The sequence below is a fragment of the Salvelinus alpinus genome, chromosome 6 (genome assembly GCF_045679555.1).
Source record: "Salvelinus alpinus chromosome 6, SLU_Salpinus.1, whole genome shotgun sequence".
Taxonomy (NCBI): domain Eukaryota; kingdom Metazoa; phylum Chordata; class Actinopteri; order Salmoniformes; family Salmonidae; genus Salvelinus; species Salvelinus alpinus.
Genome location: NC_092091.1, coordinates 22,106,604 through 22,120,507, shown reverse-complemented (window position 1 = coordinate 22,120,507; position 13,904 = coordinate 22,106,604). Strand labels below are relative to the sequence as shown.

Below are 13,904 nucleotides of genomic sequence, written 5' to 3'. Positions count from 1 at the left end.
CTCTCTCTCTCGGTCTGTGCTGCAGATGTCCCACACAAAGCCTTATATCAGGAAGAAGGCAGTCCTGATCATGTACAAGGTGTTCCTGAAGTACCCCGAGTCTCTGCGCCCAGCTTTCCCCAGGATGAAGGAGAAACTGGAAGACCCTGACCCTGGTGAGAGAGACTAGTACCTACCTGCCTACTCTGTTGGTTGGGGCCAGACACATTTTTATCACCTTGAATCCTAAAGTATGCCGTAACTAAGGAAATTGTCTTAACTGGATGGAAGCTATTTTTAAAGTATTTTGGATGTATTTTATCTAATTCGTGTCCTAATGATTCCTTCAGCATGGATGTTGTTGATCTCATCTGTGTGATGTCTCTTTCCTGCAGGGGTCCAGTCAGCGGCTGTTAATGTCATCTGTGAGCTGGCCAGGAGGAACCCTAAGAACTACCTTTCTCTGGCCCCGCTTTTCTTCAAGCTCATGACGACCTCCACCAACAACTGGGTCCTCATCAAGATCATCAAGCTGGTGAGTGAACAGGAAGGGAGCTGTGGAAATCACTGTGTCAGTAGCTAGGTTTCCATCCTATTGGTGATATATTGTCATGTGGGCATTTTTTAAATCAGCCTAAAAAATATGCACATAGGCTGACTTCGGTTGTCAGTCGAACGGTGTTTCCTCCGACAAATTGGTGCGGCTGGCTTCCGGGTTAACCGGGCGGGTGTTAAGAAGCGCGGTTTGGCTGGTAATGTTTCGAAGGACGCATGACTCGACCTTCACCTCTCCGGAGCCCGTTGGGAAGTTTCAGCGATGAGACAAGATCGTAATTACAAATAAATGAATAGAATATGCACATTTTCCCACCAGTGGTGTGTTTCCACCAAACATACTTTTTGTGGAAAGAAAGCTATGCGTGATGATATAGAAGTGTACATGTACCGAATAAAAGTCGAAAGTTCAATGTGTTTCCATTGCATTTTCAACTCTACCGATAGTTTTATCACAAACTATTGCATTAAATAGTTAATGTGCCTACTTGTGTCTTGGCACAAGCACTCTAACCAACAGCTCACAGATACAGTGTGGGTAGGCTAGCCTACATTATGAGATTATTATGGATAAGAGCAAGATTATTTGTCTAGCGGCAGCCAGGGATCGATCATAATGTCACCAGAATAAGACCCTCGATATTAAATTGGAAAGGAGCATCAAACTCATCACCTTGCACTTTCACTACTCTGTGAAGTTCATTAGCTGGAGACTCATATCTCCCTCACTAACTTCAAGCACCAGCTGTCAGAGCAGCTCACAGATCACTGCACCTGTACATAGCCCATCTGTAAATAGCCCATCCAACTACCTCATCCCCATACTGTATTTATTTATTTATTTTGCTCCTTTGCACCCCAGTACCTCTACTTGCACATTCATCTTCTGCACATCTATCACTCCAGTGTTTAATTGCTATATCGTAATTACCTCGCCACCATGGCCTATTTATTGCCTTAAATAGGCAATAAATATCTCACCTCATTTGCACATAATGTATATTGACTTTTTCTGCTGTATTATTGACTGTATGTTTGTTTATTCCATGTGTAACTCTGTTGTTGTATGTGTTGAACTGCTTTGCTTTATCTTGGCCAGGTCACAGTTGTAAATGTGAACTAGTTCTCAACTAGCCTACCTGGTTAAATAAAGGTGAATTAAAATAAATAAATAACATGGTGAGCTCCAAAAGTATTGGGACAGTGACAATTTTTGTTATTGTTTTGGCTCTGTACTCCAGCACTTTGGATTTGAAATGATACAATAACTATGAGGTTAAAGTGTATACTGTCAGCTTTAATCTGAGGGTATTTTCATCCATCTCGGGCAAACCGTTGAGAAATTACAGCCCCCCATTTTAGGGGACCAAAAGTATACAAATTCACTTATCTGTATTAAAGTAGTCCCCCAAGTAATTCCTCCCATGTAATGCTAACCTCTCACCATTACAATAACAGGGAAGGTTAGCATTTTTGAAGGGTATGATATTTATGCCTCTAACTTTCTCTCTTGTCATTATTTACGATTCATTCAGGATTATCCGTAATCATGGTAGCATCCACATTTATGTAGAAGTGTTTAGAAAAATATGATATTCTTATTTACAATAAAAGTGTCTCCAAAATGACTACATTATTTACCATTAATTTCTATTAAATCCAAAGTGCTGGAGTACAGAGCCAAAACAACAAACAATGTGTCACTGTCCCAATACTTTTGGAGCTCACTGTATATTCATCTGTAGCCTAATAATCAGCATGCTTTCTTGAGTTGTAGTGGGAGGACCATACAACATCATCGCGTGACTAAAAGTTTACTTCGATAGGATGGTTATTATATTAATATTTGCTCATTATTAATTTTATCGACACACAAAGGTCTCACCTTGTCTAGCGTATATTGTTTTGTCGATATTTGGAAAGTTTACCAACAAATTTGCTGTTTACATCAGGCCTGTATTGACATTTTTTTTTATCCGACATACTTTACCCACATAAAGGTTGGATGGAAACCTGGTTAGTGAGTCAGTGGAACTTACATATTATTGCCCTGTATCACAACATGGAGAGGTGTTGTTCCTTTAGTGTGTGTAATGGTGACTTGTGTTTTTCAGTTTGGTGCCCTCACACCCCTGGAGCCTCGCTTGGGGAAGAAGCTGATAGAACCCTTAACAAACCTCATCCACAGGTGAGACACCTACAGAGATCCAACAACCAATATGGGTTTTGTTGAATCACAAAAAGTTGTCTGAGGAAAATATTGATCTTCTGTCTATCTCTACTCCTTTTCTTACCCTTTCTTCCTCTCACAGTACCTCTGCTATGTCACTTCTATATGAATGTGTCAACACTGTGATAGCAGGTCAGTATTCCTCTTTTCACTTGTTCTTCTTGTATCTCTGTTTAGTCGTCTGGTTATCTATGTGCTGGGTAGCCGTACATCTTTGTGAAGCTTGGGTATAAACTGAAGATGTGTGCAGTTGAACCAAGCTATTTTCTCATAACATTTTTTTATAAAAAATTTAAATTTATATTATACACCTTGCATGTCTATAGTCTTCAGTGTGGGCAGTTGTTTTGTTCGCGCCTTTGATGTGCTACTGAGGAGGTTGTTGACTCAATGCAGTTTGTTTTATGTTAAGTGAAAAACATCACTGAGCTTTCAAGATCACAGCTCTAACTGTGAACATTTCGTTTTTGACAAGTATGTAAAGTTGTTGACACAGCAGGATCTTATTGTTTGTCCTCTGTTGCAGTGTTGATTTCCCTGTCCTCTGGGATGCCAAATCACAGTGCTAGTATTCAGGTAAGTCCCAGACACCATGTCCACTTTTTCTCTTTTGTAGCTAATGATGTGAACGCTTTCCACTCCAGTTTGATAACAATGCATGTTTACATCTTCTTTGTTTTTATCATCGCAAGTCTGTCAGTAGATGAACACCAAAAGATTGCGCAGGCTAGTGAAATTGTGATTAAAAAGCATTCATTTCTGAGCTCCTAAAATGTATTGAAATTCAAACTGTTCAAATGACTTTAGCTGGGTTCTATGGCTAGTGGGTTTCACCCACTTTCGGTGAATGTGCAGAATTGCTGTGCGCACATGCAAATACTGGAGCTTGTTTGGAAAGGTTTATATTGATAGTAATGGCATGTTTCTCTCTCTCTCAGCTCTGTGTCCAGAAACTGCGAATCCTGATTGAAGACTCGGACCAGAACTGTGAGCCCTCTGTCAATGCCTGCAGTGTGTCATTCTCTCATTGTCTGCGTGTTTCTGAGTAGCCACCCATCTAGTTTACAGCGATCTAAATCCCAAAACTCTGGATAACTCAACATTTTGACCACTCCCCCGAAATGCGGGCTGTTTGAAATGTTACTGTGCATAGTTGCAATTGCGACTATGTCACAAGGTAGGGTTTTGTCTTTATACATTTATTATACACCTCTACTTCAACAGGCTATTTAGTTTCTAAAAATTGAGTATATTTGAGCAGTAATTAATCAGTCTTAGCAGGTTACAGCGAACATTAAGTTAAACCATCTACGATCATTATGATGCATCTGGTGATTCGAGTTATCTGGGCAACTTGGTTGTGTGTAGATTAGATATACGTGGGCAGCTATGTTTAAAAAAATAATTGAGTTCTCTATACTGATCCTCAAGGCCGTTTCGCTAGTTAGGATCATAACATCAACAGACTCTTGCCTTATTTTGCTCCCATCGACACCTTTTAAACTATTAGTCTCAAACATAGTACTGTTTACAGGGCTGCTCCTGACCTGCTCTGATGAAGCCAAACCTGTATCTGCACAGCGATAGCACTTTACCTCGAGGTTGCATTCACACATATTGATCCATAAACCTGATATACAGCTATCGGTATCAACCGCTCCGATAATAATCTGTTTAGTGAATGTTATATATTGCCTGATTCCGCAAAGAAAATGGTGTCTGTTATCGGATTAGTCCACTATAGCTACATCTACCTATGACTCAAGTTGGTGGCAAAAAAACAAAACTTCCATGTGTATATGTTGTCTCGTGTGAATGTCTGTGTTCTCGCCATCGTTCTGTTTGTTTGTATTTTCCTTTTCTTTGTGTTTTTAATTTCATGTTTTGTAGAGAAAATCTAATGGATGTGAAAATATCAGGTTGTTAGTCAGTATGTTATGTATGGGCTATTCCATGCTAACAGAATTATGCGGAGACAGAATTTTCACTTTAGAAAGTATGCCAAACAAAAAACATTGATTTCAAAGTTTAATAAACCGTACAACTCTATGCACAATGACTACTTTGAAAAATGTACACTGGTAATAGAATTACGGCAAACCATTCCTCGGTTTTATTCTGTTACCAAACTTGTATCTGCACAGTTCTTCCTATGAATGTGTTTTTGTAAAATGTTCAGTGGGATTGTTAAAAGTAGTCCTTGTTTATAGAGTTCTGTGGTTTGTTAAATGTTGAAATCAATGTTTTATATTTTGAAGTGGGGCTGAACTTCTTAATTTAGCCTCTGTTTCAATTGTCCTCATTAGAAAATGTGACCGAGAACAAGATCTGGGTCTTGGGAGGCATGCTTTGATGTCAGTGTCGTGTGTGTTTGAACTTGGGAAACGTTTGTACTTTCACTCTGCCAAAACAGTACACAGCTAGTCACTTGAAACAGTTATCTAGAAAGAAGTAGCCTAGACTTGAAAAGTCTAAGCTACTTTCAGGTTTTGTGTTTGGAAGTAGCCTAGACTAGCTAGCAAGCTAGCCAACTTCTTTCGCCAATTAGCTTCAGCTGGCCGTTGTGCGACCGTGGCAAAGTTGATCTGACTTTGGATAGCTTATCTCTGGGGCTAGTTGGGGACTGTCAATAAATTACTCAATCTATGGGACAATATTTTCATGTTGCACATCTTTGTTGTCTTATTAAATTCTTTCAATATTTATTTTAACATTTTTACAATTTGTAGTTGGTTTGAAGTTAAGTCATTGAAATTTGCAGCTATAGAAATGTTAAATATTGTCCCATGTACTGTACATTGTGTAATTTACTTATGGTCCCTAACTAGCCGCATAGGGATATCGAATGTCAAACCAGATTAACCATTGGTATTATGATCGGGATGCGTGCAGCTGCGCTTTGAATTGAGGATCACTTGGGTGCTGTGGGCAGGATTGAAATAAACCCAACCCAAGGAAAATTTATGTTACCCTTAATTCCGTGATGTACCATTTCTTTCGTAATTATCTCGCAGATCTCCGTTTTGGACGAGAGTGACTGACAAATGTATCCTATTTACACTTTGTAGTCAATTTTGACAGTAGAATAAATATTTTGGAATAATATCGATGCCACATAGGCCGTTACCTACCAGAGAAGTTTACTGCCTTCAAAGTGAAAAATCTGATTCTCAATTATATAATATATAAAACAGGCATTCAGAATAGTGACAAGGGCCTACAGTAATGAGTTTGTAATGTAATCTGTGAGGTTTCAGCGGATGATAGTGGAGACAGTGCATTCGGAAAGTATTCAGACCCCTTGACTTTTTCCACATTTTGTTACATTACAGCCTTAGTCTAAAATCGATTAAATAGTTTTCCCCCCCCCTCAATCTACACACAATACCCCATAATGACAAAGCAAAAACAGGTTTAAACATTTTCTGGGGGGGGGTGGTAACTATACATTTACATAAGTATTCAGACCCTTTACTCAGTACTTTTGTTGAAGCACCTTTGGCAGCCATTACAGCCTTGAGTCTTCTTGGGTATGATGCTACAAGCTTGGCACACCTGTATTTGGGGAGTTTCTGTCATTCTTCTCTGCAGATCCTCTCAAGCTCTGTCAGGTTGGATGGGGAGCGTCACTTCATAGCTATTTTCAGGTCTCCAGATATGTTCAATCAGGTTCAAGTGTGCGCTCTGGCTGGGCCACTCAAGGACATTCAGAGACCTGTCCCGAAGCCATTCCTGAGTTGTCTTGGCTGTGTGCTTAGGGTCATTGTCCTGTTGGAAGGTGAACCAATCGCCCCAGTCTGAGGTCCTGAGCGCTCTGGAGCAGGTTTTCATCATCTTTCCTTCGATCCTGACTAGTCTCCAAGTCCCTGCCGCTGAAAAACATCCCCACAGCATGATGCTGACACCAACATGCTTCACCGTAGCGATGGTGCCAGGTTTCCTACAGACATGACGCTTGGCATTCAGGCCAAAGAGTTCAATCTTGGTTTCATCAGACCAGAGAATCTTGTTTCTCATGACCTGAGAGTCTTTAGGTGCCTTTTGACGAACTCCAAGCGGGCTGTCATGTGCCTTTTACAGAGGAGTGGCTTCCGTCTGGCCACTACCATAAAGACCTGATTGGTTGTCCTTCTGGAAGGTTCTTTCATCTCCATAGAGGAACTCCAGCTCTGCTAGCGACCAAGGCCATTCTCCCCCAATTGTTCAGTTTGGCCAGGCGGCCAGCTCTAGGAAGAGTCTTGATGGTTCCAAACTTCTTCCATTTAAGAATGATGGAGGCCACTGTGTTCTTGGAGACCTTCAATGCTGCAGACATTTTTTGGTACCCTTCCCCAGATCTGTGGCTGACACAATCCGGTCTCAGAGCTCTACGGACAATTCCTTCGACCTCCTGGCTTGGTTTTTGCTCTGACATGCACTGTCAACTGTGGGAACTTTTATATAGGCAAGTGTGCCTTTCCAAATCATGTCCAATCAATTTAATTTAACACGGGTGGACTCCAATCAAGTTGTAAAAACATCTCAAGGATGATCAATGGCAACAGGATGCACCTGAGCTCAATGTTGAGTCTCATAGCAAAGGGTCTGAATACTTATGTAAATAATGTTATTCTGTAAAAAAAAAATATACATTTGCAAAAATTTCTAAACCTGTTTTTGCATTGTCATTTTGGGGTATTGTGTGTAGATTGAGGATTTTTCAAAAATGTATTTAATACATTTTAGAATAAGGCTGTAATTTAACAATGTGTAAAAAGTCAAAGGGCCTGAGTACTGGGAGGCAGGCTATAGCCATAAGGTAATGTATACTACAGAATGTAAAGGTATGGCTCGTAGACCAGTCTCCATAGTGCAGAACCGCTACTCTAGTGCATGTGGAAGCAGAATAGAAGGCCCTGTGTATAGTGTCCAGGCCACTGAGTGTGTTGTCTCTGTTCATAGTGAAGTACCTGGGCCTGCTGGCCATGTCCAAGATACTGAAGACTCATCCCAAGTCTGTCCAGTCCCACAAGGACCTCATCCTCCAATGTCTGGATGACAAGGACGAGTCCATCCGCCTGAGGGCTCTAGACCTGCTCTACGGCATGGTGCTTGTCACTGTCATAACACATGGTCATTGAATACACACTGACCCTACCCCCATGTCTTCACCACCTATGTCTACTCATGGGGAAATGCCCTAAGCTCAAAAACACTCCTACTCATTCCAGAGTTTTTCTTTATTTTTACTAATAATGAGGAGATCAAAACTATGACATAACACATGGAATGATGTAGTAACCAAAAAAGTGTTAAATAAATCAAAATATATTTTATATTTGAGATTCTTCAAAGTAGCCACCCTTTGCCTTGATGACAGCTTTGCCCACTTGGTATTCTCTCAACCAGCTTCATGAGGTAGTCACCTGGAATGCATTTCAATTAACAGGTGTGCCTTGTTAAAAGTAAATTTGTGGAATTTCTTTCCATCTTTCCATCTTAGTGCGTTTGAGCCAATCAATCAGTTGTGTACTTCCGGCGCCGACCGAGATGGCCGCCTCGCTTTGCGTTCCTAGGAAAATATGCAGTATTTTGTTTTTTTTATGTGTTATTCCTTACATTGGTACCCCAGGTAATCTTAGGTTTCATTTCATACAGTCGGGAGGAACTACTGAATATAAGAGCAACGTCAACTCACCATCGTTACAACCAGGAATATGACTCTCCCGAAGCGGATCCTGTGTTTTGCCTTCCACCCAATACAATGGATCTGATCCCAGCCGGTGACCCTAAACAACGACGCCGTAAAAGGGTCAAACGAAGCGGTCTCCTGGTCAGGCTTCGGAGACGGGCACATCGCGCTTCACTCCCTAGCATACTACTCGCCAATGTCCAGTCTCTTGACAATAAGGTTGATGAAATCCGAGCAGGGGTAACATTCCAGAGAGACATCAGAGATTGTAACGTTCTTTGCTTCACGGAAACATGGCTCACTCGAGAGACGCTAACGGAGTCGGTGCAGCCAGCTGGTTTCTTCACGCATCGCGCTGACAGAAACAAACATCTTTCTGGTAAGAAGAGGGGCGGGGGTGTATGCCTTATGATTAACGAGACGTGGTGTGATCATAACAACATACAGGAACTCAAGTCATTCTGTTCACCTGATTTAGAATTCCTCACAATCAAATGTCGACCGAATTATCTACCAAGGGAATTCTCTTCGGTTATAATCACAGCCGTATATATTCCCCCCCAAGCAGACACATCGATGGCCCTGAACGAACTTTATCTGACTCTTTGTAAACTGGAAACCACACACCCTGAGGCTGCATTCATCGTAGCTGGGGATTTCAGGCTAATCTGAAAACAAAACTCCCTAAATTCTATCAGCATATCGATTGTGCTACCAGGGCTGGTAAAACCTTGGATCATTGTTATACTAACTTCCGCAACGCATATAAGGCCCTCCCCCGCCCTCCTTTCGGAAAATCTGACCACGACTCCATTTTGTTGCTTCCAGCCTACAAACAGAAACTAAAACAGCAAGCTCCCGCGCTCAGGTCTATTCAACGCTGGTCCGACCAATCTGATTCCACGCTTCAAGACTGCTTCGATCACGTGGATTGGGATATGTTCCGCATTGCGTCCAACAACAACATTGACGAATACGCTGATTCGGTGAGCGAGTTCATTAGAAAGTGCATTGACGATGTCGTACCCACAGCAACGATTAAAACATTCTCAAACCAGAAACCGTGGATTGATGGCAGCATTCGCGTGAAACTGAAAGCGCGAACCACTGCTTTTAACCAGGGCAAGGTGACCGGAAACATGACCGAATACAAACAGTGTAGCTATTCCCTCCGCAAGGCAATCAAACAAGCTAAGTCCCAGTATAGAGACAAAGTAGAGTCGCAATTCAACAGCTCAGACACGAGGTATGTGGCAGGGTCTACAGTCAATCATGGATTACAAAAAGAAAACCAGCCCCGTCGCGGACCAGGATGTCTTGCTCCCAGACAGACTAAACAACTTCTTTGCTCGCTTTGAGGACAATACAGTGCCACTGACACGGCCCGATACCAAAACCTGCGGGCTCTCCTTCACTGCAGCCGAGGTGAGTAAAACATTTAAACGTGTTAACCCTCGCAAGGCTGCAGGCCCAGACGGCATTCCCAGCCGCGTCCTCAGAGCATGCGCAGACCAGCTGGCTGGTGTGTTTAAGGACATATTCAATCAATCCTTATCCCAGTCTGCTGTTCCCACATGCTTCAAGAGGGCCACCATTGTTCCTGTTCCCAAGAAAGCTAAGGTAACTGAGCTAAACGACTACCGCCCCGTAGCACTCACTTCCGTCATCATGAAGTGCTTTGAGAGACTAGTCAAGGACCATATCACCTCCACCCTACCTGACACCCTAGACCCACTCCAATTTGCTTACCGACCCAATGGGTCCACAGACGACGCAATCGCAACCACACTGCCCTAACCCATCTGGACAAGAGGAATACCTATGTGAGAATGCTGTTCATTGACTACAGCTCAGCATTTAACACCATAGTACCCTCCAAACTCGTCATCAAGCTCGAGACCCTGGGTCTCGACCCCGCCCTGTGCAACTGGGTCCTGGACTTCCTGACGGGCCGCCCCCAGGTGGTGAGGGTAGGTAACAACATCTCCACCCCGCTGATCCTCAACACTGGGGCCCCACAAGGGTGCGTTCTGAGCCCTCTCCTGTACTCCCTGTTCACCCACGACTGCGTGGCCATGCACGCCTCCAACTCAATCATCAAGTTTGCGGACGACACTACAGTGGTAGGCTTGATTACCAACAACGACGAGACAGCCTACAGGGAGGAGGTGAGGGCCCTCGGAGTGTGGTGTCAGGAAAATAACCTCACACTCAACGTCAACAAAACAAAGGAGATGATTGTGGACTTCAGGAAACAGCAGAGGGAGCACCCCCCTATCCACATCGACGAGACAGTAGTGGAGAAGGTGGAAAGTTTTAAGTTCCTCGGTGTACACATCACGGACAAACTGAATTGGTCCACCCACACAGACAGCGTTGTGAAGAAGGCGCAGCAGCGCCTCTTCAACCTCAGGAGGCTGAAGAAATTCGGCTTGTCACCAAAAGCACTCACAAACTTCTACAGATGCACAATCGAGAGCATCCTGTCGGGCTGTATCACCGCCTGGTACGGCAACTGCTCCGCCCACAACTGTAAGGCTCTCCAGAGGGTAGTGAGGTCTGCACAACGCATCACCGGGGGCAAACTACCTGCCCTCCAGGACACCTACACCACCTGATGTCACAGGAAGGCCATAAAGATCATCAAGGACAACAACCACCCGAGCCACTGCCTGTTCACCCCGCTATCATCCAGAAGGCGAGGTCAGTACAGGTGCATCAAAGCAGGGACCGAGAGACTGAAAAACAGCTTCTATCTCAAGGCCATCAGACTGTTAAACAGCCACCACTAACATTTAGTGGCCGCTGCCAACATACTGACTCAACTCCAGCCACTTTAATAATGGGAATTGATGGAAATTATGTAAAAATGTATCACTAGCCACTTTAAACAATGCCACTTAATATAATGTTTACATACCCTACATTACTCATCTCATATGTATATACTGTACTCTATATCATCTACTGCATCTTGCCATCTTTATGTAATACATGTATCACTAGCCACTTTAAACTATGCCACTTTATGCTTACATACCCTACATTACTCATCTCATATGTATAGACTGTACACTATACCATCTACTGCATCTTGCCTATGCCGTTCTGTACCATCACTCATTCATATATCTTTATGTACATATTCTTTATCCCTTCACACGTGAGTGCATAAGGTAGTAGTTGTGGAATTGTTAGGTTAGATTACTTGTTGGTTATTACTGCATTGTCGGAACTAGAAGCACAAGCATTTCGCTACACTCGCATTAACATCTGCTAACCATGTGTATGTGACAAATAAAATTTGATTTGTGTTGTGACAAGGTAGGGGTGGTATACAGAAGATAGCCCTATTTAGTAAACGAGCAAGTCCGTATTATGGCAAGAACAGCTCAAATAAGCAAAGAGAAAGGACAGTCCATCATTACTTTAAGACATGAAGGTCCGTCAATACGGAACATTTCAAGAACTTCAAGTGCAGTCGCAAAAACCATCAAGCGCTATGATCAAGTTACCTCTGCTACTCAGCCTCAGAAATTGTAGCCCAAATAAATGCTTCACGGAGTTCAAGTATCAGACACATTTCCACATCAACTGTTCAGAGGAGACTGTGTGAATCAGGCTTTCAGGGTTGATTGCTGCAAAGAAACCACTACTAAAGGACACCAATAAGAAGAAGAGACTTGCTTGGGCCAAGAAACACGAGCGATGGGCATTAGACCAGTAGAAATCTGTCCTTTGGTCTAATTTTTGGTTCCAACCGCCGTGTCTTTGTGAGACGCAGAGTAGGTGAACGGATGATCTCCGCATGTGTGGTTCCCACCTTGAAGCATGGAGGAGAATGTGAGGGTGCTTTGCTGGTGATACTGTCAGTGATTTATTTAGAATTCAAGGCACACTTAACCAGCAGCAGTCCCACTAAGCCTAAACCAGATGGGATGGTATCATTTGTTTTTCAACAGGCAATGACCCAAAACACACCTCCAGGCTGTGTAAGGGCTATTTGATCAAGAAGTAGAGTGATGGAGTGCTGCATCAGATGACCTGACCTCCACAGTCAGCTGACCTCAACCCAATTTGAGATGGTTTGAGATGAGTTGGACCGCAGAGTGAAAGAAAAGCATCCAACAAGTGCTCAGCATATGTGGGATATCCTTCAAGACTGTTGGAGAAATATTCCAGGTGAAGCTGGTTGAAAGAATGCCAAGAGTGTGCAAAGCTGTCATCAAGGCAAAGGGTGGCTACCTTGAAAATTATATTTTGAAAATATTTAACTTTTTTGGTTACTACATGATTCCAAATGTGTTATTTCATAGTTTTGATGTCTTCACTATTATTCTACAATGTAGAAAATAGTTTCTTTTTTTAATTATGAAAAACCCTTGAATGAATAGGTTTGTCCAAACCTTTGACTGGTACTGTATGTATAGCCTAATGCCTCCCTGATCACAGTACAGTTTCTGATGTCCCCATTGCTCTGTTTCTCATTGACTACTCATTGGTGTGGTCCCAGGTGTCCAAGAAGAACCTGATGGAGATAGTGAAGAAGCTGATGCTGCACGTGGACAAAGCCGAGGGAACCACTTACAGAGATGAGCTGCTCACCAAGATCATTGACATCTGCAGCCAGAGCAACTACCAGTACATCACCAACTTTGAATGGTCAGCACAACTTACTGGCAGGGCAAATGTATTGGTGTCTGATTCTTTTAGATTCATACTTTCTGTGAGTTTTGAGTCTCCGTGTCTCTCAAATAGAGTTGAAATGCTCACGAGTCAAAATGCATTGTAGTAATGCGTCTTGCTGTAAATTATTTGTAAATAATTCACACAAGTAGTGGGCCAGTACGATGCAAAAACTTGTCTTCTTTTTGGGGGTTTACCTGCCATTTAGGGGCCTACCTTCCACTGACTTTCTCACCTGTCTCTCAGGTACACCAGTCTGACCGTCTGTTTCTGTTTCCGTCTCTCAGGTACATCAGTATCCTGGTGGAGCTGACCCGTCTAGAGGGCACGCGGCATGGCCACCTCATCGCCTCCCAGATGCTGGACGTTGCCATCCGGGTGAAAGCCATCCGAGCCTTCGCCGTGGCCCAGATGGCTACTCTGCTGGACAACGCCCACCTGCTGACCGGCAACACACAGCACAACGGCATCTGTGAGGTGCTCTACGCCGCCGCCTGGATCTGTGGAGAGTTCTCAGAGTATGTATTCATCCATTCCTCCTGTCGTGTCTTTACGATCATTAAATTGAAGACTTTGTTTTTATCAAAGATTCCTGTAATTAGTATTACGCGATTAAACTGAATAATCATATAACTGTAATTAACTAGGAAGTCGGGGCACCAAGGAAAATATTCAGATTACAAAGTTATAATTTCCCAATATAACCTTTCAGATATTTTCATATCTTATCAATAGTCTTCTTAATTAATGAATTATTTACTTTACCTCACGTTAGTCTCATTC

The 13,904-nt window shown here is 42.8% G+C and overlaps 1 protein-coding gene across 4 annotated transcripts in view; it reads left to right on the top strand.

Moving 5' to 3' along the window:
- The window catches only part of LOC139578360 (AP-3 complex subunit delta-1-like), a 51,930-nt gene that overhangs the window by 8,038 nt on the left and 29,988 nt on the right, over positions 1–13,904 (top strand). For all 4 annotated transcript variants that reach the window (XM_071405836.1, XM_071405838.1, XM_071405837.1 and 1 more), the window contains exons 6-14: positions 26–155; positions 375–514; positions 2,649–2,722; positions 2,847–2,896; positions 3,291–3,340; positions 3,703–3,751; positions 7,706–7,851; positions 12,949–13,097; positions 13,409–13,639. In XM_071405836.1, the coding sequence (XP_071261937.1) occupies positions 26–155; positions 375–514; positions 2,649–2,722; positions 2,847–2,896; positions 3,291–3,340; positions 3,703–3,751; positions 7,706–7,851; positions 12,949–13,097; positions 13,409–13,639 (1,019 nt within the window). The remainder of the gene's footprint in view (positions 1–25; positions 156–374; positions 515–2,648; positions 2,723–2,846; positions 2,897–3,290; positions 3,341–3,702; positions 3,752–7,705; positions 7,852–12,948; positions 13,098–13,408; positions 13,640–13,904) is intronic.